This window comes from Bufo gargarizans, chromosome 2 (genome assembly GCF_014858855.1).
Source record: "Bufo gargarizans isolate SCDJY-AF-19 chromosome 2, ASM1485885v1, whole genome shotgun sequence".
NCBI classification, from domain to species: domain Eukaryota; kingdom Metazoa; phylum Chordata; class Amphibia; order Anura; family Bufonidae; genus Bufo; species Bufo gargarizans.
Genome location: NC_058081.1, coordinates 155,174,252 through 155,200,721, shown reverse-complemented (window position 1 = coordinate 155,200,721; position 26,470 = coordinate 155,174,252). Strand labels below are relative to the sequence as shown.

The 26,470-nt window shown below is 44.0% G+C and overlaps 1 protein-coding gene across 1 annotated transcript in view; it reads right to left on the bottom strand.

Annotated features, from left to right (window-relative positions):
• The window catches only part of FBN1 (fibrillin 1), a 249,299-nt gene that overhangs the window by 136,587 nt on the left and 86,242 nt on the right, over window positions 1-26,470 (bottom strand). Inside the window, exons 8-11 of the mRNA XM_044279629.1 lie at window positions 19,386-19,511; window positions 3,407-3,532; window positions 3,145-3,303; window positions 36-227 (exon numbers count right to left, since the gene is read on the bottom strand). Coding sequence (XP_044135564.1) covers window positions 36-227; window positions 3,145-3,303; window positions 3,407-3,532; window positions 19,386-19,511 — 603 coding nt within the window. The remainder of the gene's footprint in view (window positions 1-35; window positions 228-3,144; window positions 3,304-3,406; window positions 3,533-19,385; window positions 19,512-26,470) is intronic.

Below are 26,470 nucleotides of genomic sequence, written 5' to 3'. Positions count from 1 at the left end.
CAGTACAAGAATTACATATTGAGGCCATACTTTACCAGGAGATGCAGGAGTGGGATGACGGAATCCTGGCACAGGTGGTACGGGAAAAAATGGACCTACAGGTGGTACCTGAGGACCTAGAGGAGGCGGATACTCTGGTCCCCCAGGAAAACCTGGTTGTATATGATCTGGGATAGGAAATGGACCAGGTGGAGGCCAGGTCACTGTGCACAGCTTGCGATATTCATCTAAAAGAGAAACAGCAGTATACTGATAACTATACCCGATAAAAATGAATATGCTCATAAATATAAAGAAGAACTTAACAGTGCGTGTTTCACATCTAGCACCTATTGCAGCATTTCCTTGCACCTTTCTAATTGTCTTCTAATTCAGTGTTCCTCAACTCCAGTCCTCAGGGCCCACCTACCGGTCATGATTTGAGAATATCCCACAGAATGAATACCTGTGGTAAGTCCTGATGCATTGACACTAACTCTATCACCTGCTTAAAGGGATTCTGTCACCTCGTTTTAGGTTATAGAGCTGCGGACATGCACGGCTAGATCGCCGCTAGCATGTCCGCAATATACCGGTTCTATAGGGCTGTGTGCTTTTATTGTGCTTAAAAAAATATTTTATATATATGTAAATGACCCTGGTAAGGTGCCCAAGGGGCTGTACTAACCTTCTTGGATTCCTTCCCTGTGCTGGCATTAGCCTCAGGGAAGGAACTGCACATGTGCAAGCTCGCGCATCGCGAGATTACGGCGATCTAACTGTGAGCAAGAAGGAGATTCGGAGGACGCAGGTGGTGCTGGGCTCCTTCACAGGGGGGCGTGGCTGGGCTCCAAGAAGGTTAGTACAGCCCCTTGGGCTCCTTACCAGGGTCATTTACATATATATAAAATAATTTTTTAAGCACAATAAAAGCACACCGCCCTATAGGACAGGTATATTGTGGACATGCTAGTGGCGATCTATCCGTGCATGTCTGCAGCTCTATAACCTAAAATGAGGTGATAGAATCCCTTTAATACTCTGGAAATCCTGAAAACATGACCAGCAGGTAGGTCCTGAGGACTGAAGTTGAGGAACCCTCCTCTAATTAACATATTATTGCACATGATTTCATATGTCCATGTGCACCCTAACCCAAGGACTTGCATTATCTGACCCCATCATATACAAATCTACTAAAACTTCACTTCTGTGTTATTCATGAAAGCAATAACCAGATTTCTAATAGGTTGTAGAGCGGTGTTGAAGTGGTAACAACATTTTAACCCTTTCAACCATCATGCACGGTGGTTGAGGGAATGTATGGAGCAGGCTGCTGCAGTGAGCCTGCTCCATACCCAGCCGCAATGATGGAGAACGGCGATCCCACCGAACCCCATCATTTAACCCCTGAGGTGCAGTGATCAACACTGATCCCAGCACCTATGAGGCAAGGCAGAGGAATGCGGCTCCCTCTGCCTTCCGATTGAAGCCCCTGCAGTGAAATCGCGGGGCTCTGATCGGTTACCATGGCAGCCTGGATGCTGCTGAAGCCTTCCAGGCCTGCCATGGAGAGCTCCCTGCTGCTGTGTGCATAAAGCACAGCTCAGCAGGGAGTATGTAAAAATCCTATTCATCCCAATAGTTCTCTATTTGGGTGAATAGGACAAGGGATCAAAAAATCACAGATTCTAGCCCCCTAAAGGGGCTAATAGTTATTTTAAAAAAAGTGAAAAACCCCATTAAACTATCAAAAGTTTAAATCACCCCCTTTCCCTTTTTTACATATAAAAATATATTAACAATAAAAATATATCAAACATATTAGGTATTGCCACGTCCCAAAATGTCTGAACTATTAAAATATTTTTTTTAAATTCCTGTTCAGTGAATGCCGTAACGGAATTTTTTTTTTAAAACACATGATTCGCCATTTTTAGTCACCTTTTCCCACCAAAAAAATTCAATAATAGTGATCAAAAAGTCATACAAACCACAAAAACGGTACCAATAAAGACTACAGTTCGTCCCAGAAAAAAAAACCAAGCCCTAATACAGCTCGGTGGATGGAAATATAAAAAAGTTATAGCTGTCAGAAAATGGCAATAGATTTTTTTAAAAGGTTTATATATTTTTTTAATTAGTAAAACAAAAAACCTATACAGGTTTGTTATTGCGGTATTTGTATTGAGCCGCAGAATAAGAACGTCATGTCATTTTTAGTGCACAGTGAACACCGTGATGTCAAAACTCCAAAAACCTTATATTTGTAATTTTTTTTTATTTAACCCCACAAAAAAATGTTTTCCCGTTTTCAAAAAACAGACATGGTCAATTAAATGGTGGACTTTAAAAATACAACTTATCCCACAAAACAATAAGCCCTCATATGGCTATATGAACAACAACATTTTAAAATGTTATGGCTATTGGAACGTGGGGAGAAAAAAATGAAAATGCAAAACCAAACATGGGTACTTAAGGGGTTAAGATTAGTGTTAAGTGAACTTGTGTTTCAAGTTCGGCATACAAGGTTCGGATTCAGGTGGTTATCTAAGAATTCCGTTATGGATTCCGTTACCACGGACCATAACTTATGGTCCGTGGTAACAGAGCCCATAACGGAATTCTTAGATAACCCGAACTTTGTACGTCAAACTTAAAACACAAGTTTGCTCAACACTAGTTAACATTTCATACTGGCACAAGTCTATTAACCAATAATTAATACAATGACAATCCACTGATGGCGAGTAGCATATAACGGACCAACACTCAAGTTCTTTAATAACCAGTGCAGTGTACTGTCCTGTCTCTGTCCTCTTGACCAGTAGAGTGATCTGCTTTACAGTACCTACTTCAGCTAGGCAGAATCAAGTTCAACTCAGCTGGACACCAGTAGTATTAGGATGCATTCACACGACCGTTTGCGAAACACACAGGGCCGGCAATATATAGAAAATGCCTATTCTTGTCCGGACAAGACTAGGACTTGCTCTATTTAGTTGCGGGGCTGTGGAACGGAAAAAAAAATTGCAGAATTATACGGAACCATTCGTACGGTTGTGTGAATGAAACCAGGGAACAAAGTAGAGGGTGGTTTATATACAAGTTTATGTCAGGTAAAAAAATTAGATGCATCCCTAGGATTCAAAGAAGTCTCACCTGTTCCTCGGAAAGGGCACATTTCGGGTGCCGCTGCTGCTCCTGCCGACCAGCATCTTCCGCTATCACAGCAACACTGTCTTTTCGGTAGGAGTTGAGGGAGTTGATTGATACAGCGTCCATTAGTCACGGATGTGAAGCAATATCCTGGTCGAGTATCTGCCATTAAGAATAAACTAGAGTTACTAGTAATACTGAGTGCAGAAAAGGATATACAAACAATAATAAGCATAAACACAGACTAATATCTTGTGATGCTTACCTATACAACGTGATCCATCTGCTGATGTAAAGAATCCTGGGGGACATTTACAAAAGTAGCTGCCCACAGTGTTAGCACATTCACCTGATTCACAGATGCCTGTTATGGTATTACATTCATCAATATCTAAAAGAAATTGAAAAAATAAAGCTCAGTAATTGTTTGTGTTTCAACAGCCAAAAAAATTATAATGCATTCGAAAATCTTTAGATCCTTTCACTTTTTTCATATTTTATGTTGTGGTCTTGTGCTTAAAGGCGTTGTCCGCTTTTTTACATTGATGACCTATCCTCAGCATAGGTCATCAATATTACAGTAGATCAGCGGGGGTCTACTCCTGTTTGAAGAGAAAGCAGCGCTCGTAGGAGGCTGCCTTCTCTTTATTGTTTACCTGCTCGCCGTCGCAACTGCAGTGGTGAGCAGGTGTAATTACAGCTCCTCCATCCTATTCACTTCTATGGGACGGCTCAATCCTATTCACTTGAACAGGAAGAAGTTCTCCTACGGATGAGCTGTAATTACACCTGCTCACCGCAACACCCATCGTTAATTTGCATATATAAAAAATAATAATCTATGTGGGCACATATGAACGTGGGACCAACACAGATGCCTTCAGAAGCCAAAAAGTTCAATCTTGTTTTCATTAGACCAGACAATATTGCTTCTTACAGTCCAAGAGTCCTTTAAGTGCTTTTTTGAAAACTTTTTGGCAACTCTGCTATAAAACCTAGATTGGTGGAGTGCTGCAGTGATGGTTGACCTTCTGGTAGTTTCTCCCATCGGCACACAGGATGCTTGGAGATCAGCCGCAATGACTATTGGGTTCTTGGTCACCTCTCTTACTACTGAAGCCCTTCTCAACCAATTACTTAGTTTAGTTGGGTGGCCAGATCTAGAAATAATACTGGTTGTTCCAAACTACGAACTTTCAGTGCAGCAGAAATTTTTTGTACCCTTCTCCAGATCTGAACATCCACACAACCGTTGGGCTCTACATGCAGTTCTTTCCACCTCATTACTTGTTTTTTGCTCTAATATGAATTGTCAGCTGTGAAACATATAAACAGGGGCATGTCTTTCCAAATCAGGTCCAATCAACTGACTTTACCACGGGTTGCCTCCAGTCAAGCTGTAGAAACATCTTAAGGATGATGAAAAGAAATGGGAGGCCCCAGAGTTAAATTTCATGTCGTAATGGGGCAGAATACTTACCGGTATGCCCATGTGAAATTTTAGTTTTTCCTCTTTGATAAATTTGAAAAAATGTCTAAAATTCAGTTTTTACTACTGAATGCAGATTGATTGGGGAATCTATTGCTTTTTATTGTACAAAGCCGCAATATAACAAAATGTGAAAAGAGTGAATGGGTCTGAAGACTTTCCGAATGTATTGTATGTGTATAGGTCTTCAAATATCATTGCTTCCTATCATAAAAAATGAAAGATATATTGTAATGTATAATGGTCAATTGTATCCCAAAGAAGCCTCTTTTGACACAGTTCTGACCAATAGAAGTCTATGGGCATATCAGATGTATAGAAATCCTGCCAATCCTTAACGCAGTGCCCAAATGTAGTGTGAACTTATGTGTTGAGCCATGGGCTTTGCAGAACCAAGTCTGTGCATTTAAGAGTTTAGGGGGTCATTTATTTTCAGATATACTCCAAGTCAAAAAAAAAAAAGGGGGCATGGGCGGGGAAAGGGGCCGGTTGAAAGGCCTATCTCATTTATCATTTTCTATGCCTGTTTTAGGCGTAGAAAATGGTCTAAATCTACGGCAGTATGGAAGCTGGCGCCTCTACATAACGTAGGTGCAGCACAAAGGGGTATCAAGACCGGTGTCCAAACGCCGGTCATATTAAATGACCCCCTTAGTTTTTAGAATATACTCCTTTATGTCTATGTTTGTTATAGGGTTGTTTTATACTTTTAGCTATGGTATATGCTAGGGGTTTTTTCTAATTCATTTTCAAGATTTTTACACAACAATTAAATGTTGTAATTTCTGTAAGAAAGTAAGGTATCCCTGATGGAGTCCAGAGGTACTCACATAATTCCAAGTGTACGGTGTTAAATTTTAAGTAATCTAAGCAAAACCCAGTAGTAATTCCTGTTTTATTTAACAGTAACAAATGTCTCAGTGACTCCCCTACTCTGTATTAGCACAGAGCACTAAAAGAGGCCTTAGGGAACATCTGTGGTTTAAGAAAACACATCCATGGTGTGCCGGCATACATACATAATTCCTCTGGGTAGCCATCTTATATGCTTCTGGCCCATGTAAAAAGCTGTGAACTCTCATCTTTCTGAAGCCTGGGTCGCCTATGATATAGATGGACACTTTTATTACCACTACTCTGTAAGGCCAGCAATAAAAGGTCATAAAAGCTACACCAGGCCCAGCTCATCCTGTCCAAGATCAGCTCGCTGTCAAGCCTGGCTGGAGCGTGACGTCATTAATTTCCAGGTCTGGTTTGAGGAGAGCTAATAGCCCTTAATTAGCTCTGGGCATAAAACCAGTCCACTTTCATATTTCATTTATGAATCAACTTATGCCCTTTCTGACACCAGATCCAGGCTCTACAGAGTATTGTGGTTAATTAGGTATCAAATATGACTAGAGGATGTGATTCCTTAGCTGACCTATGGGTGGTAGAAGAACTACAGGTCCCAGCATTACCGTGTGTGGTCTCATTCTGTAGGTAAATAAATAAGGATCGCAAATATGTATTCTGTATAAAAATATGCCGATGTATCAAGGAGATACGAGCTTAAGTATAATCCTCATTGTAGGAACTGAACTTTGATGGGGTCATAAAACACTTGGGGGCAATCCCTAGGATTGACAGTCACTCTGCTGCCATTGGCTGACAGGAGTAAGTCTCCTGCCCATGGGAGAGTTCATAAAAACCCATGCACAAGGACAGAGCAGAGAGACCCATGGAACATCACCAGACACTTAATTGGACATTGACGGCATATCCCTGTATCAGAAGAACTTTGAGGGTCTCCCCTGATACATACTGAAAAGGGGTTTGCAAGGATTCAAAAAGGACATATGAACGACCATCTGAAACCCTGCAGAGAAACTAAGTATTCTTTCATCTTTTTCCCTTTCATTTGAACTGTCGTGATTATTTATATTGTTATTATTATTCTGTAGTTTTATAGTCATTTTCATTAGATTTGTCTGCACTGCTTTTTACCGCTTATTAAAGATTATAAAATCTAAATGGCCAAGTCTTCCATATTCTAAGCTGCTGAACAACGTACCTTGCCTTTGAAGAGACGTTACCAGGTAGTTAGTTAAATTGCATTTAGGAATTGTAGCTGGGGGTGATTGACTGCGGTTGGTCAGTAAGTGATATCCGGTTCATCCACTGATCTGTGTGATAGTGAATGACCCGGATAGTCGGCTCGTGGACCGGGAACCCACGTGGTGGCAGTTACCGAAGTGTAGTGGGGGGTGTTAGCCGAGTGGTAATACCCCGGTCACGTGAGGTCTCTGTGTGTGCGCAGACTCCGTCACAGACCACTACGTCAGAGCTGTGGGATCCGGAGCGGTCGGATCCATAGTTCGTGACATTTTTATGGTGGCAGCTTACGGGATTCTGTATGCTTAGAATATTAGTGCATGAAGTTATGTCCATAACTCTGTACTAAAGGATTGAAAAATTCTGGAAGACGAAGCACAGTGCATTAGTTTTGATAGAATAATAATTCACGACAGTACCCTCCCCTCTCTCTTGTTTTCTGTCCTATCTTTTATTTGGCAATAATGTCCGAATCCGTGAATTATGACGCCCTGAGCGTGGCTGATATCACAGCTCTGTGTGAGCACAAAGGCATCCAAGTATATGGGAAAAATAAGACTGTCCTCATCCAGGAGTTATGTGCACGTAGGAGTCAAGAGTCATCCCTGCAGGATTCAGAGAATGGAGGAGACTCAGGGGCCCCTGAGCCAGGTGACCCCTTCCAGAATGAGGATGATGAACTGGGAGGAGGACAGCCTGCTGGGGCTTGCAGTCCTCTAGCTGGACATAACTCTGTCTCTATGCCATCCCAAAATGGGCTGGACCAACTAATGCTCAGTAACCCGGACTTATATTTTCGGCTGCTGGAGGCACGTCGTGCAGAGCGCAAGGCTGAGCTCGAGGCTGCAGAGCGCAAGGCTGAGCGCGAGGCTGCAGAACGGGAAGCTGTCCGCAGGCATGAACTGGACCTGGCCCGAGTACAGCTTCAGGGGTCCGACCGGCATGCCACAGCCACAGGCCCATCCCTGATGGTCAAGCCAAAACTGCCTGTGATGGAGTCTGAGAACTGTGACATTGATCTTTTCCTGCATGCTTTTGAAACCTCATGCCAGCAGTACCAGGTACCAGAGCCACAGTGGGCGGGACATCTAATGTCCGCACTGAAGGGCAAAGCTATGGAGGCCCTGGTCGGACTACCATTAGCAGAGCGTACCAGTTACGCGGTCATCAAAAAGGCTATTCTGGTCAAGTACCAGCTGACTCCAGAGACTTACCGTTTACGGTTCCGGTCCCTGCGGAGAGGGCCCGGAGATACTTTTATGGACCATCTGGGCAAGTTGCAGACCACCTTCCAACAGTGGTCTGATCCCCTCACAGAGGACACCAAGCAGTCCCTGGCGGATCTGATGGTCCGAGAACAGTTTGTCTCCAATTGCCCCACAGATGTGCAAAAATATGTATGTGAGCACAAGCCGAAGAGTGCGCGAGAGGCGGCTGAGCTAGCCGATGAATACGTCGCCATGCCCAGCACTCGGGCATTCAAAGACACTCTGTCCCGTCTGGGAGGAACCTCTTCATCTGCTTCTTCCTCCCGGCCAGCTTTGTCGGTTCCTGTCCAGCGACCCTTTCACAGGCCTGCACAAAGACCTGAAGGAGTCAAGCCAGCACCGACAGACGTGCGCAAGTGCTATGCGTGCGGCAAGCCAGGACACCTCAGCCACTCGTGCCCGGAGAAGAAGACAGCACCCCCTGGCAAGCTTGCCCGCAACCCATCATCTGTGCTGTTAGTGAATGGAGCTGCAAGACACACCGCAGACAACCTACAGTCGGTTACTGTGGGCAACCGATGCACCACAGGCTTCCGCGATACAGGAGCCGAAGTCACACTAGTTCGGCCTGAACTAGTGGATGACGCAGACCTTATTCCCGGCAAAAGCCTCACCATCACGGGAGTTGGGGGGGTGAGCCCTAATGTTCCCCTAGCTCGTGTTTTCCTTGATTGGGGGGCTGGGAGTGGAGTAAGGGAGGTGGGAGTCTCTGCGGAGATCCCCACAAATGTTTTATTAGGCACTGACCTAGGACGATTGGTCTCGTGCTACGTGCCCCCTGGAAGCACACAGGACTCACCCGTCCCTATGGAGGTCCCTGGACATACCGAGGTACTGTGCAAGGATGTTTGCATAACATCAGATAACCTCGGGGATGGACCTCGGGAGGTGGGAGGTGGGGTGTGTGGGAGCAGTTCTCCTATGACAGGAGATGTAGAGGGGATGGCGGGTGTATGTACACAGGTAGCAAACCTGTGTTTAACTGATTCAAGTTGTGCAAATGTTAAATGTGATGACATTATTGTGCCTGTGTTGCCCGTCACTCGCAGGGCTGCAAAAGCCGCAGCGGAACGCGCCATTGGGGAAGAGCAAGTGGAAGTGTCCCCTTCCACCGGTTCGGACCCCGTGGACTTAACCGCGTCAGAGCCTCAGCCACTGTCCCTGTTCGCCACAGGACAGCTGGCTGGGACTTGTAGTGCCGCCTTTGAGCAGGCCCTGCGAGATGACCCTACCTTGGAGCAGCTAAGAGGGTTAGCTGCCAGCCCTCCCACTGAGGGAGACAAATACCGAGTGTGTTGGGACAATGGGAAACTGTATAAGGAGGACATCTCCCACAGTGACAGTAGGGTGGGGCCACTCAAGAGGCAGCTCATTGTACCTGTGCAGTTCAGGGAACAATTACTGCAAGTGGCTCATGAGATCCCCTTAGCTGGTCACCTGGGAATAACCAAAACAAAGTCCCGGGTGATGCAGAATTTTTTCTGGCCTGGCCTCGGGGCAGATGTCGCCAAGTACTGCAGGTCCTGCGACACCTGTCAGCGAGTTGGCAAAGCAGGAGACCGTCACCGAGCTCCATTGAATCCCTTACCAATAATTGATGAACCCTTCAGGAGGGTGGCCGTGGATATCATTGGTCCCCTGGCCATCCCCAGCAGTTCGGGTAAACGGTTCATATTAACCCTGGTGGATTACGCAACGCGCTACCCGGAAGCAGTGGCGTTATCCTCCATTAGGGCGGACAAGGTTGCAGACGCCCTGCTGGGGATCTTCACGAGAGTGGGGTTCCCAGCTGAGCTTCTCAGCGACCAAGGACCTCAGTTCATGTCTGAACTAATGCAGGGGCTCTGTAGGAAAATACAGGTGAACCATATCGTAGCCAGCCCTTACCACCCACAAACAAACGGCCTCTGTGAGCGCTTCAACGGGACGTTGAAGCAGATGCTGAAGACGTTTGTGGAGGCGCAAGGGAAGGACTGGGAACGATATCTACCTCACCTGCTATTTGCCTACAGAGAGGTTCCCCAGGAGTCAACCGGGTTTTCGCCCTTCGAACTCCTGTATGGTCGACGAGTAAGAGGTCCCCTAGACCTAATCAGAGAGTCTTGGGAAGGCAGGGTTGCCGGAACTGAAGTCTCTGTAGTAGACTATGTCCTCAGGTTCCGAGACAAAATGGAGTCGCTGGTAGGTCTGGTACAGGAGAATATGGTGCAGGCCCAAAGCAAACAGAAGCAGTGGTATAACCGCACTGCCCGAGAGAGAATCTACCAGGAGGGGCAGAAGGTCTATGTCCTGCTGCCAATGCGGCAAAACAAACTGCAAGCTGCATGGGAAGGGCCGTACCCCATTGTCAAATGTCTGAGTAAGGTAAATTATGTGGTGGGCCTTGGAGAGGGAGGTAGGAGACAGAAGACGTTTCACGTCAACATGCTCAAGGAGCATCACGAGAGAACGCCACATGTTATGCCGGTTTGCAGCCTGCCCGAAAGGGAGGAGGCCGACCCCCTACTAGATCTGCTAGCTGACACTCGAGAGTTGGAGGTGGACTTAACCCTCAACCCTCAACTCTCGTCCCAGCAGAGATCTCAGCTCTTAGAAGTGTTGACGGCTCACCGTGACACTTTTACAGGGAAACCCGGGAGAACACACCTTGCAGTCCATCATGTGGACACAGGTACACATGCTCCCACCAAGCAGTCCGCCTACCGTGTCTCACTGGAGGTCCAGGCAGACCTCAGGAGGGAGATCGAGGAGATGAAGCAGCTCGGGGTCATTCAGAAATCCCACAGCGCTTGGGCCTCACCGGTGGTTCTGGTCCCGAAGAAAGATCAGACAACCAGGTTCTGTGTGGATTATCGGAAACTGAATGCCATCACAACCTCGGATGCTTACCCCATGCCCAGGATTGATGAACTGTTAGATAAGTTGGCAGGAGCCAGCTACCTGACAATCATGGACCTGAGCAGGGGGTATTGGCAGATTCCCCTGACCTCGGAGGCTCAGGAGAAGTCGGCCTTCATCACCCCTTTCGGCTTATACGAATTTACTGTAATGCCGTTTGGGATGAAGAATGCGCCAGCCACCTTTCAAAGGCTTGTGAATGACTTGCTGGAAGGACTAGAAGAATGTGCTGTCGCCTATTTAGACGACATTGCCGTGTATAGCCCCACGTGGAAGGAGCATCTGGTGCACCTGTCGCAAGTACTGGACAAACTTGCTGCGGCTGGACTAACTGTTAAGCCTAGCAAGTGCCAGCTGGGCATGAATGAGGTCACTTACTTAGGCCACAGAGTAGGAGGAGGCACACTGAGGCCTGAAATAGAGAAGGTGAAAGCCATTACGAGATGGCCAACACCTCTCACCAAGAAGCAGGTCATGTCTTTCTTGGGAACGGCCGGGTACTATAGGAAGTTCATCCCGAACTATAGCGCCCTGGCCAAGCCTCTGACAGACTTGACCAAGAAGAAGCTGCCCAGGATGGTGTCATGGACGCCGGAATGCGAGCAAGGCTTCCAGGCCCTGAAGGATGCACTAGCCAGTGCTCCTGTGCTTCAGGCCCCAGATTTCACTCGGAAGTTTGTGGTCCACACGGATGCTTCCGCCTTTGGTCTGGGTGCAGTCCTGAGTCAGGTGAACCAGGCCGGGGAGGAGCATCCTGTACTATACCTGAGCCGTAAGTTACTGGCCAGGGAGACCAGCTACTCCACAATAGAGAAGGAGTGTTTAGCTATTGTGTGGTCCCTGCAAAAGCTACAACACTACCTGTATGGACGCAATTTCACAGTGATCACTGATCACAATCCCCTCAGCTGGTTGGCACGTCTCGCAGGAGACAATGCGAAACTGCTGAGATGGAGCCTGATTTTGCAGCAGTACAACTTCACCGTGCAGCACAGAAAAGGTAGTTTACATGGAAATGCCGACGGGTTGTCGCGGCAGGGAGAATCGACCGGAGATGGCTGGGTTGCTGTGGAATAGGCTTGTGGCCATTTCCCCAGGCAACCTTTTAAAAGAGGGAGGTGTGCCGGCATACATACATAATTCCTCTGGGTAGCCATCTTATATGCTTCTGGCCCATGTAAAAAGCTGTGAACTCTCATCTTTCTGAAGCCTGGGTCGCCTATGATATAGATGGACACTTTTATTACCACTACTCTGTAAGGCCAGCAATAAAAGGTCATAAAAGCTACACCAGGCCCAGCTCATCCTGTCCAAGATCAGCTCGCTGTCAAGCCTGGCTGGAGCGTGACGTCATTAATTTCCAGGTCTGGTTTGAGGAGAGCTAATAGCCCTTAATTAGCTCTGGGCATAAAACCAGTCCACTTTCATATTTCATTTATGAATCAACTTATGCCCTTTCTGACACCAGATCCAGGCTCTACAGAGTATTGTGGTTAATTAGGTATCAAATATGACTAGAGGATGTGATTCCTTAGCTGACCTATGGGTGGTAGAAGAACTACAGGTCCCAGCATTACCGTGTGTGGTCTCATTCTGTAGGTAAATAAATAAGGATCGCAAATATGTATTCTGTATAAAAATATGCCGATGTATCAAGGAGATACGAGCTTAAGTATAATCCTCATTGTAGGAACTGAACTTTGATGGGGTCATAAAACACTTGGGGGCAATCCCTAGGATTGACAGTCACTCTGCTGCCATTGGCTGACAGGAGTAAGTCTCCTGCCCATGGGAGAGTTCATAAAAACCCATGCACAAGGACAGAGCAGAGAGACCCATGGAACATCACCAGACACTTAATTGGACATTGACGGCATATCCCTGTATCAGAAGAACTTTGAGGGTCTCCCCTGATACATACTGAAAAGGGGTTTGCAAGGATTCAAAAAGGACATATGAACGACCATCTGAAACCCTGCAGAGAAACTAAGTATTCTTTCATCTTTTTCCCTTTCATTTGAACTGTCGTGATTATTTATATTGTTATTATTATTCTGTAGTTTTATAGTCATTTTCATTAGATTTGTCTGCACTGCTTTTTACCGCTTATTAAAGATTATAAAATCTAAATGGCCAAGTCTTCCATATTCTAAGCTGCTGAACAACGTACCTTGCCTTTGAAGAGACGTTACCAGGTAGTTAGTTAAATTGCATTTAGGAATTGTAGCTGGGGGTGATTGACTGCGGTTGGTCAGTAAGTGATATCCGGTTCATCCACTGATCTGTGTGATAGTGAATGACCCGGATAGTCGGCTCGTGGACCGGGAACCCACGTGGTGGCAGTTACCGAAGTGTAGTGGGGGGTGTTAGCCGAGTGGTAATACCCCGGTCACGTGAGGTCTCTGTGTGTGCGCAGACTCCGTCACAGACCACTACGTCAGAGCTGTGGGATCCGGAGCGGTCGGATCCATAGTTCGTGACACATGGTTTGCAAAATAATGCAGCATATGTATTAATTTTGAATGCCCCTGGTTCATGCACTTCTCTGTTGACACAGCACTTAAGATTATGGCTGGTTACATGGAATTGGTAGGAAATTCCACAGGCAATGTTTTGGCTAAATGTGGACTTAACATCAGTAACCAATGCACAGTAAAAGTCATGTAATCTGGTAATGACGCCCAACAGGTGCTGGATTTTGTAGATTAGCAAATATTCCAAATTTGTGGAAGGGCACAGCTAAATGCTGAGTTACTGGGACACTTCTATGCCTACCTCAGCCTACTGATGGATGCCTCATTGTGCCGTAGGTAGAAGATCTTGTATTAAAGGTGCAATAAAAGCGCAATTAAAAATAAAATAACACATCTGTGCATATATTCTATTCAGTAGTTTTAGAAAAATTAGTGATAAGCCAGTATGAGCTATAAGGGCATCCATTATGGGTCTATTCGATGGAGTGATAGTTCTTTGAATTGTGGGAATAATCATTCAAACTTGTGCAATTACTGGAACATGCAATAGTGTGCAGTGATTGAGCGACGAGCTATAAATTGTTCATTTTCTGTGGATTGGACAAATCTGCCTGACTGTAAGATTATCATTAGTCACCAACACATCTTGTTGTTTAGTAGTGTAAATGCTCTAGGGGTGAACGCACAAAGTTTGCTATAACGAGGAAACATCAAAAAATATCTAGTGACCATCGTTTCATGTCACTGAATGTCTTTTGAATGCAAACAACTCACTAAATCTTTGCTTGATGCTCAATAATGAAAAAATATCTGCCATTCTAACAGGGGAGATTCATCAAAACTGGTGTAAAGAAAAACTGGCTCAGTTGCCCATAGCAACCAATCAGATTCCACCTTTCATTTTTCAGGCCTCCTTTGCAAAATAAAAGGTGGAATCTGATTGGTTGCTATGGGCAACTGAGACAGTTCTACTTTACACCAGTTTTGATAAATGAGGCCTTTAATATCTTGGAACGTCTTTTGGAAAACCCTAGCAAACAGTTGCTGTGGCCAAGAAGAGCTCCAGTTGACCACACAGATCCCTGCAGCATCCAGAAGAAATACCATATTGCATGCCAGGCATTGTAATGACTATACTGTAGTGGGTATGTGGGCAAATGCAAAAATTAGAAGCTAATAGCACTAAAAACTGTGTGTCCAGAAGCATGAGTACAATGTTAATGACTGATGCTCGATTGTTGGCCTAGATCAGGGATCAGCAATCTTCGGCACTCCAGCTGCCGTGAAACTACAACTCCCAGCATGTAAACGTGCTGAGCTGTTCTTTTAACTCCCACAGAAGTAAATGAACCGTTCTGGGAGTTGTAGTTTCTGAACAGCTGGAGTGCCGGTGGTTGCTGATCCCTGGCCTAGATATACATCAAACTAACATACAAAGCAATGACCTGTCTTGCATGTTTAAATACATTGAAACAAAGGGTAGAAAATAGATTTGAAGTATTATACAATGTTAGTGTGTATCGCTTGAAGTCACCAGTCGGAACAAGCTATTTTAAACCACCGCCAATATGCTCAGTGCACTGCTGTATGTTGCCAACTAAGCATTCTCCCACGATGCCATATTGCGGCTGTGACTGATCCCTGACATGTTTGTGGTTGGGCTGGTGACCACTGGAAAAAATATTTGTGAGAACCTTGGTTCTGGACCATTTCAACTAACAAAAATGTATAAATTCTGACCATTATGTGCGGCCTCAAAATTTAAATGAAATCCATATGCATCACAAAAATGTGGTTAAGAATGTAACCAAAACCGGAATCTTTTATATAATCGTTAAACTGATGACACAATTTAACCCTCTATATTATATCACGAACATAATAGCTGTGGCAAAATGAGGCTAATCTACTGAGCGAAGCCATATGTATTCAGCCTAGGTGTTTCTACATGTATTGGTCTGTAAAGGTGACATTCCACATGATTACATATGGTCGGCTGGTAAACCACTGCTATTTCTACTCTGTAATTGAGGTTGGGCAAAACATTTAGCTTGAGGTGACAGATAAACCATGCAAACTTCCATGTACATAATGTCTTAAATGTCAGAAATACAGTATTTATTTCTCTAGAAGAAATCAGACATGTTTTCCCACTTCTGGACAACCCCTTTAAGGAAAAGAAATCTGGCCTATTCTGTTCTATTATTTATCTCTTTTAAATTGTAGGTATTTAGGGCCCAGTTACCATTACTACATAGCAATTTACTTTTAGGCATGTAAGCATTTGCCACTCACACATGTACTGATCATAAAGGGCCTAAGGGCACCTTAACACAGGCGGACAATTGGGCAACTATTTGGAAGGAATGTTCCAAGGAACTCTCGTTCCCAATAACTGCACATGTAAAGGTGCCACTGGTCATCCAATGAATGGGCAAATGAAAGCGCCATCGTTGATGTGGTACCCCAAATCATCAGTTCCCAGGAGCAGATCAGCCTGTAAACAGGGATCCGCTGCCCAGAAAGAATGAATCTGTATGGGGGTGACTGATCACAGTAGCGATTGCTCCCCATACATGTAAATGAAACTCTCACCTCCACACATGATCAGGCAAATACTTAGAATAAAAGGTTCATTTCTATTAATTGCCTGGTCAGTCGGCACATCTAAAGAAGGCTTAAGACAATGATGCCTAGGGGAGAGGCAGTGGGATCATGTGCTCTCCACAGGTCAATAACTGAGCTAAGCTAGAGCACTCCTATATATCTGATGGTACCGCTATTTACTCCACAATTTGCTGTCAATAACATATATTTGATTTGTTCTTTGAGGGTAGATCCAGACAGGATGGAGACGTGGCTGCGGTGTGGCCAAAAACTGCTTGGCCATGTGAGTCACAGCTGTTTTCTATTTATTCATGATAAATTATAAATTGCTTGCTTACTTTTAATAGCTGCATGGTTTTATAAAATCTTACAGCCATCACCAATAAGCACGCAATTTACCATTAAAGAATAAATAGAAAATAGTTGCAGCTTACATGGCTGTGCGGTTTTTAGCCACACTGCAGCCATGTCTCCAGTGCCCATTGTCCGCCATGGTTCTACCCTAAAAGACATGTTTACTACTTTTACAGACATAAAACAAAATTGTTGGTACCCTTCTGTTACAGAAAGAAAATAATATGAAACTGACAAAAGTAATAATGAATAAAAATGTACTGATAATCAACTAATTAAAATCAGACATTGCATTAGAATTGTGGTTCAGCAGAATAATCTATAAAACAAACTGGGATGGACAATAACGATGGAATCCTTAATATTTTGTTGCTTTTTTAGGCAATCACTGCAATCAAGCGATTTTTGTAACTCTCAATGAGACTTCTGTACCTGTCCATGGGTATTTTGGCCCACTCCTCATGAGCAAACTGCTCTCAGATTTGAAGGGTGCCTTCTCTAGACTTCATGTTTCAGCTACTTCCACAGATGTTCAATAGGATTTAGATCAGGACTCACAGAAGGCCACTTCAAAATAGCCCAGTGCTTTGCTCTTAGCCATTCTTGGAATGTTTAAGCTGTTGGAGGACCCATGACCTGCGACTGAGACCAAGCTTTCTGATACTGGGCAGCACATTTCGCTCAAAGCTTTCTTACACTGGGCAGCACATTTCACTCAAAGCTTTCTGACACTGGGCAGCACATTTCGCTCCAGAATTCCTTGATAGTCTTGAGATTTCATTGTTCCCTGCACAGATTCAAGACACCCTGTGCCAGATGCAACAAAGCAGCTCCAAAACATAACCAAGCCTCCTCCATGTTTCCCAGTAGGTACAATGTTCTTTGCTTTGTATGAGTGATTTTTGCATCTGTGAACACAGAGCTGATGTGACATGCCAAAAAGCTCCAGTTTCATCTCATCTGTCTAAAGGACAATTTTTTACAGAAGCTTTGTGGCTTGTCAATCTGCATTTTGACAAATCCCAGTCTCGCTTTTTTATGATTTGTTCCAACAGTGGTTTTCTCTTTGGCTAGCCTCCATTGAGACCACTTTGGCTATTACGGATGGTTTGATCTGACACTCATGCACCTTGACCTTGGAGTTCATCTCTAATCTCTTTGGAAGTTGTTCTGGGCTCTTTGGTTACCTTTCGTATTATACATCTCTTCAATCTGTCATCAATTTTCCTCTTGTGGCCACATCCTGGGAGGTTGACTACAGTCCTGAAGACCTTAAACTTCTGAATAATATGTGCAACTGTAGTATCAGGAACATTAAGCTGTTTAGAGATGATTTTATAGCCTTTACCGTTTAACATGTTTGTCTATAACCTTCTCTGCTTAGCTTTCTTTGGGCCATGTTTAGTGTGGTACGCATCATTATACCAAACAGCACAGTGACTACTTTACACTCTTTAAACTGGCAGACTGACTGATTACACATTTGAAGACACCTGTGATGCTAATTACAGAACATACCTTAATTTCCTTAATTTAACATGTTCCTATGGTCAAATTTTTTTTTTTTTTTTTTTTTAGGGGTACCATCATATTTGTCCAGGTCAATTTTATTATATATATTTTTTAATTATTATTATTATTCTGTTGAATCACAATTCAAAAGCAATGTCTGATTTTCATTAGCTGATTTTCAGTAATTATTACTTTTATCAGTTTCAAGCTAGTTCAGTGACCATTGTGGGTTTTTCTTTCTTTAACCGAAAGGTACTAACAATTTTGTCCACGTGTGTATCTTGTGTTAATTCTGTTGCTGAATCGGGCCTAGCATAAAGGTGTATGCTAAACCATGTGCACACAACTTGGTGCATAGAGCACCTGCTGCTAGGTATTCCATGTGGTCTTAGGTGCATATTCTTTCCTAAAGGAAATGCAAGTCTAAATTCAGAGGTTTAATTCAGGTACTTTTCAGTCATCGCTTAAAGGGGTTGTACCACGAAAAATATTCTACATTTTTTAAACCAGCACCTGCACCTGAAAACTTTTTTAATTGCATGTAATTACAATTTGGTATAGCCACTGATCTAGTTAATAAAATGCATCTGTATAGCGCCACCTGCTGTTTCTTCATTTTCTTATTGCTTGTCCGCCTTAATGAGGTGGTTGTACACTCTCATTATAAATCTTCAACTGTCACCAGACATATTTTATGTTAGCTGTGGCAGTTCCAGGGAAACAGCTACAGCAGAAAGGACACCCCTCTGAGCTGTGAGAGGGAGAGTGCTGCTGTGCCTGATATTAGAGTTTACTAAAGCTTTGTCTGATTCAAGTGAAAGTGGCTAAGCTGCTATAGCAGGCTGAGGCACTACTATAAGGACAAAGTTGTGCCTCGTAATCAGCGTACAGGATGCAACTTTCACAGGAGTGCCATAGAATCTTCAAACAGTTACCTGGCAGGGGTGCCAAGAGTCAGACCCCCCAATCTATTATTGATGACCTATCCTAAGGACATTCCATCCAACTTAAGGAACATGATAAGCTGTTTAACTGCTACGGTGGTAAACCTGTTGTAATAGTCTGGAATAAAAGGAAACTTTCTCAGCAGATGATGTTTAAAGATTTTTACAACACAGTCATCTGTTGGGTCCCTTTGGTCAGTACACACTACAGTATTAATATCAAAAGACAGTTGGGGCCTCTCCTGGCCAAAAGCTTTGGCGATGCTTCCGGAAACCCCTCCTAGGATCACATCATGTTAAAAAGGGAATATGGACCTATGAAACACACCAAGAGGCCATATGACGCTGTAATCTCCAAGCAGCTGCATTTTTCCATCCTAGCCCTGTGAAATTAATTCCCTGAAGATTTCGACTCACTCAGTTTTCTTTGTATCGTAATCCAGATCAGCACTGTCTTGTTCAACATGTGTGAATAACTCAAGTAAATGAAATATGACAATAATCAACAATAAATATTCAAAAAAGCAAACAATACATCCTATGATTTCTGAAAACAGGAATACGAACTGGTTTGTGTATCTTGATGAGCCTGGAAACGTCTTACCTTCACATTTTTGTGTTATTTCATTAAACTTGTGTCCAGCTGGGCATTTGCACTCAAAAGATCCAACAGTATTAATACAATTTCCTCCTTGACATAACCCAGGGATTGCTTGGCATTCATCCACATCTGCCCCAAGGAAATAGAACAACAAAAAACACTAAATGTTGTAAACATCCCTCAGTAGGATCCGTTAAAGCTAATTATTCTTAAAGGCTTAGTCAACCATTACTAAAATGAAAGTTATGTAAGACTGGATTAAAAGTGAAATCATTCTAATGGTGGGCATTAAAGTGAACCTGTCAGGTGGTGTCTGCTGCTCAAGGATAGACAGTGAGATTCCTGATTACCCACCCGCATAGGATGACTGACAGCTCTTCATATGTCAGTGAGTGTACACAAAAGGCTGACAATCTTCCTGTGTGGGTGGGGAAATCAGGACTCTTGCTGTCTTTCTTAGGAGTCCATATCATATAAACCTATAGATATCACAGAGCTCAGCTCCTCTCTATCATATACTGCTGTCAGCTAGAACTGCAGATATCATCTGACAGATTCTCTTTAAGGAAAATGGAAGCAGTAAGGAAGGGGTTGACCACTTTATGGTTACTGTTGACCAAAGTGTCTGTAAGATGATTATATGACACTTACTAATATAATCCTGGTTAACATTCTCCACCGTTTTCTATATTTCATTAGGTATGCCAAGTCTTTTGTGCTATCTATGTCCTGTCCATAAGATGGCCACTGATGGAGGGTCATGTGACCAAGCAAATCACCTTCTTGTGATGACTCCTATATTCAGATACACCACACCTGCCATCTGTTCTTGTTCTGTTAGGAGATCAGTGCAGGTGCAGTGCGTTTGAATAGAGGAGACATCACATGGAGGTGATTTGCCTTATCAAATGACCCTCCATCAGCGGCCATCTTATGGACAGGACTTCTGTATAGATAGCACAAAAGACTTGGCAAAGAAAGAGACAAACCTTATTAAATATAGAAAATGGAGCAAAATGTCAACAAATACTGTATTAGTAAGAGGCATATAATCATCTTACAAACACATTTGTCAACAGTAGCCAGAAAGTGGCCAACCCCTTTAAGCATTTAGTGATATATAGGCCCACTCACCACAAATTAGATAGCCTACAACTTAGTTTGCTGATGAACAAAGGCAACATGTCTGCAGAATCAAGGTTAAATAAGTAGTATAATAATAATATAAAACAAAACAAGTACTATAATCATGAACCTATTAACAGACTGTTAAATAGGGGCTGAGGAATCTACCCATAAGGGCATACAATTTACAAGGAAAAGGGGAAGGAGACAGTAGATGAGGGTAGAAGCTGCTCATCTGGCAGCATGCTTATTGTAGGTAGTAATATTTCCAGAAGAGGTGGGTTTTTAGGTTGCTTTAGAATGTATGGATGTTGCAATAAATTCAGCACCTGCTAAAGTTGAACTGTAAGTCACTCTTAACTTTTTTATATAGATTCTGGTGTACTATGGTTATTTTAGCAATTGCCATGATACTCTATTGGGAATACTACTGGGGTCAATATAGTGCTGGGCAGGGCCATTTGAAGGAATTTGGGGGCCCCAAGCAAAATAGACATGGAGGCCCCCCCCCTCCACGCCCTCCCCACCTTACGCACGCAAAGCCTACAGGAACCACAGTATAGTCATACAGTTTAAGTTCACCCACACTTTATATAAATAAAAAAGGAGGTTTACAGTGCAAATACTGTGGATGGCACTGTTTAGGGGGGATCTGTGGATGGCACTGTTTAGGGGGGAGATCTGTGGATGGCACTGTTTAGGGGAGGTCTGTGGATGGCACTGTAGGGGGATCTGTGGATGGCACTGTTTAGGGGAGGGGAGATCTGTGGATGGCACTGTTTAGGGGAGGGGGGATCTGTGGATGGCACTGTTTAGGGGGGATCTGTGGATGGCACTGTTTAGGGGGGAGATCTGTGGGTGGCACTGTTTAGGGGAGGGGGGATCTGTGGATGGCACTGTTTAGGGGAGGGGGGATCTGTGGATGGCACTGTTTAGGGGAGGGGGATCTGTGGATAGCACTGTAGGGGGATCTGTGGATGGCACTGTTTAGGGGGGATCTGTGGATGGCACTGTTTAGGGGGGATCTGTGGCATGGCACTGTTTAGGGGGGAGATCTGTGGGTGGCACTGTTTAGGGGGGAGATCTGTGGGTGGCACTGTTTAGGGGAGGGGGGATCTGTGGATGGCACTGTAGGGGGATCTGTGGATGGCACTGTTTAGGGGAGGGGGGATCTGTGGATGGCACTGTAGGGGGATCTGTGGATGGCACTGTTTAGGGGAGGGGGGATCTGTGGATGGCACTGTAGGGGGATCTGTGGATGGCACTGCCATCCACAGATCCCCCTACAGTGCCATCCACAGATCCCCCTCCCCGACGCTCACAGCAGTATATTTATAAACTAATCAGTAACTACTTTAACTTTATTCATTGCTCATTGCTGAGCTCTTAACTTGGATTATTTGGATATCTCTTACTTTGTCTTCGCTCCGGTAACTAACAGCAGGCAGTGCAGGCGGCGCTCACTCACTGACGTCACGCGCCTGCGCCGCCTAGTGGGAGGAGCAGGCGCCTGACGTCAGTGACAGTGAGTGAGCGCCGCCCCCCGCTGCCTGCTGTTAGTTACCAGAGCGAAGACAAAGTAAGAGATATCCAAATAATCCAAGTTAAGAGCTCAGCAATGAGCAATGAATAAAGTTAAAGTAGTTACTGATTGGTTTAAAATATACTGCTGTGAGCGGCGTGGCCCTGTATATTCTAACCCCCAGGCAAGCGTCCCCGTCACCATGGGAACGCCTGGGGGTTAGAATATACCATTGGATTTGAGTTTTTGCGATCTCACTGAGCTTGTAAAACTCAGATCCGATGGTATATTCTAACCCCCAGGCAAGGGGTTAGAATATACCATCGAATCTTCTGAGTTACTCTGTTTGGCCCCGTCCAGCTCGGGGCCCCAACCAGCTCGGGGCCCCAAGCAATTGCTTGTTTTGCCTGTCCCTTAGCGACGGGCCTGGTGCTGGGTAGAGGACACAGGAATCGTTTTCTAGTTGCCCAAGACTGTCTTCATTAACCCCTTACATCAGTAAATCCTGAACTGGTATTTTATAATATGTATTGAGTGACCATACTGATCCTATTACAGGTCTCATTGAATCCTACTTTTTAATGCACTTTATGGGAAATATAGAAAGCAACTATTTAGCAATTGTGCCTTTTCATGCTGTTTTGGACACAATTATGTCTCCTGGCACCTGGTTAGTGGAGCTCCGGAATACAGTAAAGGCTATCACCTGTACAGTTGTGGTGGGGTAGTTGTATAGATTCCCCTGGAGAGGTACATTGTTTTATGGTATTCCACATTATTAATATACAGAATGTTTAGAGTCTAAATTTATCAAGGGAGAACCGTAAGTAGAAGGTTTAGTCAGTTAAAGGGGTTGGCCTCCATACGCATAAAAAAAAATGGCCCCAGATATCTAAAGTCAAGAGGTATTAGTATAATGAGAGATATACTGTGTAAGTGTAATTTTTCTAACGTGTTCAGCATAGTATGCTCCCATATATGAGAGGCTGTTTGGGCGGAGCAGCTACAAAGTGAAAGTAAAAATCCCAGCATGCATCACAGCAAGCATCACATGACATCCCTGGCCACTGTGATACCATAGTAACAACAGCACCTCAGGTGTCATTTCATTGCATAATGGTTTTTAGACACCATGTCCCATTTGAAGTGCCCCTGATGCACCCCTACAGTAGAAGCTTCCAAAAAGTGACCGCATTTTGGAAACTACGGGATAAAGTGACAGTTTTATTGATACTATTCTGGGGTACCAAAAATGGCTATTCTGCCACAGTTTTTATTTTTTACAACGTTCATCTGACAGGTTAAATCATGTGATATTTTTATAGAGCAGGTTGTTACGGATGCAATGATATTACATTTGTCTACTTTCTTTGTTTGTTTGTTTCACTTTTATATAATAAAGCATAAAAAAAATCATGTTTTTGTGTTTCCATTTTCTTAAAGCCATATTTTTTTATTCTTTGGGGCGATTGTCTTAGGTAGCGTGTTAGGTAGGGTACTATTTTGGGGTGCATATGACTTTTTATCGCTTAGTATTACACTTTTTGTGATGTAAGGTGATAAAAAATTGCTTTTTTGGCACATTTTTTTTATGGTGTTCACCTGAGGGGTTAGGTCATGTGATATTTTTTATAGAGCTGGTTGTTATGGATGCAGCAATACCTTATATGTATACTTTTTTTAAATTTATTTCACTTGAACACAATAAAAGCATTTTAGAAAAAAAACATGTTTTTGTGTCTCCATTTTCTGAAAGCCATATTTTTTTAAAAATTTTTGGGCGATTGTCTCATGTAGGGGCACATTTTTTTCGGGAGGAGGTGACGGTTTGATTGGTAGCATTTTGGGGTACTTACAACTTCATCACTTTTAATACCTTTTTGGGGGAAGTAAAGTGGGAAAAATTAAAATTCCATCATAGTTTTTCTCTTTTTGTTTATGGCATTCACCGTGCAGGAAAAGTACCATGATCCTTTTATAGATCAGGTCGTTACGAACGGGATGATACCAAACATGTGTAGTGTATTTTATATTATTTTTTTTTATCAATTATAAATTTGTGGCTATAAGAAGAAATTTTATTTGTTTTTTTACTTTTTTTTTACCCAGACCCACTTGGTTTTTGAAGATTCAGTGGTTCTGATGGTTTACAATACACTGCAGAACACTGTATAGTGCACTGCAGTGCATTGTCACTCACAGTAAGCCTGATCAGACTCCTGCCTTTAGCAGGAGCCTGATCAGCTATACCAAGGCAAGCTGGATGCCTGTGAAGGCGTCTGGTTGCCATGGTAACCATCGCAATGCTGCGACAGCAGCGCAGTGCCTGATTGGGGAGGGAGTGAGCTCCATCCCTCTGTTAACCCATCAAGCATCGGACCCGCTGCCACAGCACAGCAGCAGCCAGATGGGAGAGGGAGCTCCCTCCATCTCTTAACCCCTTCCATACAGATTTCCCTATGTACCGCAGCATGGAAGGGGTTAAACTGCCGACATTTGGTGCCAACACTGATGTCGGACATTTCAAGCAGAGTGTGAGCTGTCTATTATAATGCTCCGGCCATCCTAAAACAGATCAGGGCGGGAGAGGGGGGTGGAAGGGGGATCAGCAGCGCTGCCGCCGGCCATCCTGAAATTAGGGGGGCACAATGGGGGCTGGAGCCCACGGGGGGATATTATACATTGAGGAACAGAGGTATTTGAACACCTTGCGATTTTGCAAGTTTTCCCACTTAGAAATCATGGAGGGGTCTGAAATTCACATTGTAGGAGCATTCCCACTCTGAGAGACAGAATTAATTTTTTTTTTTTTTGTAAATCACTTTGCATGATTTTTAAAGAATTTATTTGTCTTGCACTGCTGAACATAAGTATTTGAATGCCTGAGAAACAGCAAGAATTCTGGCTCTCAAAAACCTGTTACTGTGCCTTTAAAAAGTCTCTCCACTTCTACTCCACTCATTAATCTAACTTAGTAGCACCTGTCTGAGCTCTTTAAAGACACCTGTCCACCCCACAGTCAGACGCCAACTACTACCATGGGCAAGACCAAAGAGCTGTTAAAAGACACCAGAGACAAAATTGTGGACCTCCACAAGGCTGGAAACTTTTGGAGCAATTGTTAGAAAATGGAAGAGGCTAAAGACGACTGTCAGTCTCCCTCGGACTGGGGCTTCATACAAGATCTCACCTTGTGGGGTATCACTGATAATAAGAAAGGTGAGGAATCAGCCCAGAACTACAAGGGAGGAGCTGGTCAATGACATGAAGAGAGCTGGGACCATAGTTTCAAAGGTCACTGTCGGTAGAACACTACGCCGTCATGGTTTCAAATCATGCATTGCACGGAAGGTTCCCCTGCTCAAGTCATCACATGTCTAGGCCCGTCTGAAGTTTGCCAATGACCATCTGGATGATCCAGAGAAGGCATGGGAGAAAGTCATGTGGTCAGATGAGACCAAAGTAGCACTTTTTGGTCTAAACGTCACTCGTCGTGTTTGGAGGAAAAAGAAGGATGAGTTGCATCCCAAGAACACCATCCCTACTGTGAAGCATGGGGTGGTAACATCATGCTTTGGGGGTGCTTTTCTGCGAAGGGGACTGGATGACTGTATTAAGGAGAGGATAAATGGGGCCATTTATTGTGAGATTTTGAGCAACAACCTCCTTCCCCCAGTCAGAGCATTGAAGATGGGTCGTGGCTAGGTCTTCCAACATAACAACGACCCGAAGCACACAGCCAGGATAACCAAGTAGTGTCTCCATGAGAAGCATATCAAGGTTCTGGAGTGGCCTAGCCAGTCTCCAGACCTAAATCCAATAGAACATCTTTGGAGGGAGCTGAAACTCTGTGTTGCTCAGTGACAGCCCCAAAACCTGACAGATCTAGAGGAGATCTGTGTGGATGAGTGGGCCAAAATCCCTGTTGCGGTGTGTGTAAACCTGGTCAAGAACTACAGGAAATGTTTGACCTCTGTAATTGAAAACAAATGCTTCTGTACCAAATATTAACACTGATTTTCTCAGGTGTTCAAATACTTATGTTCAGCAGTGCAACACAAATAAATTCTTTAAAAATCATACAACATCATACATTTTTTTATTCTGTCTCTCAGAGTGGGAATGCACCTACAATGTGAATTTCAGACACCTCCATGATTTCTAAGTGGGAGAACTTGCAAAAATCGCAGGGTGTTAAAATACTTCTGTTCCTCACTGTAGAAGGTTCTGATCCCCACAGTCACAGACTGTGGGGATCAGAACCTTTCAGCCGGCATTAGGATCCTGTGATTGACTAGCCTGTACAGAGCGATCGCCGGGAGGCAGACTGGACATGCGCTGCTCTTAGGCAGATTAGGAAAAGCAGCGCATGTGCAGTTACAATAAAGGCATGGATGAGCTTTCTCTAAAGCTCCTCCATATCACGTGCAGCCATGGACGA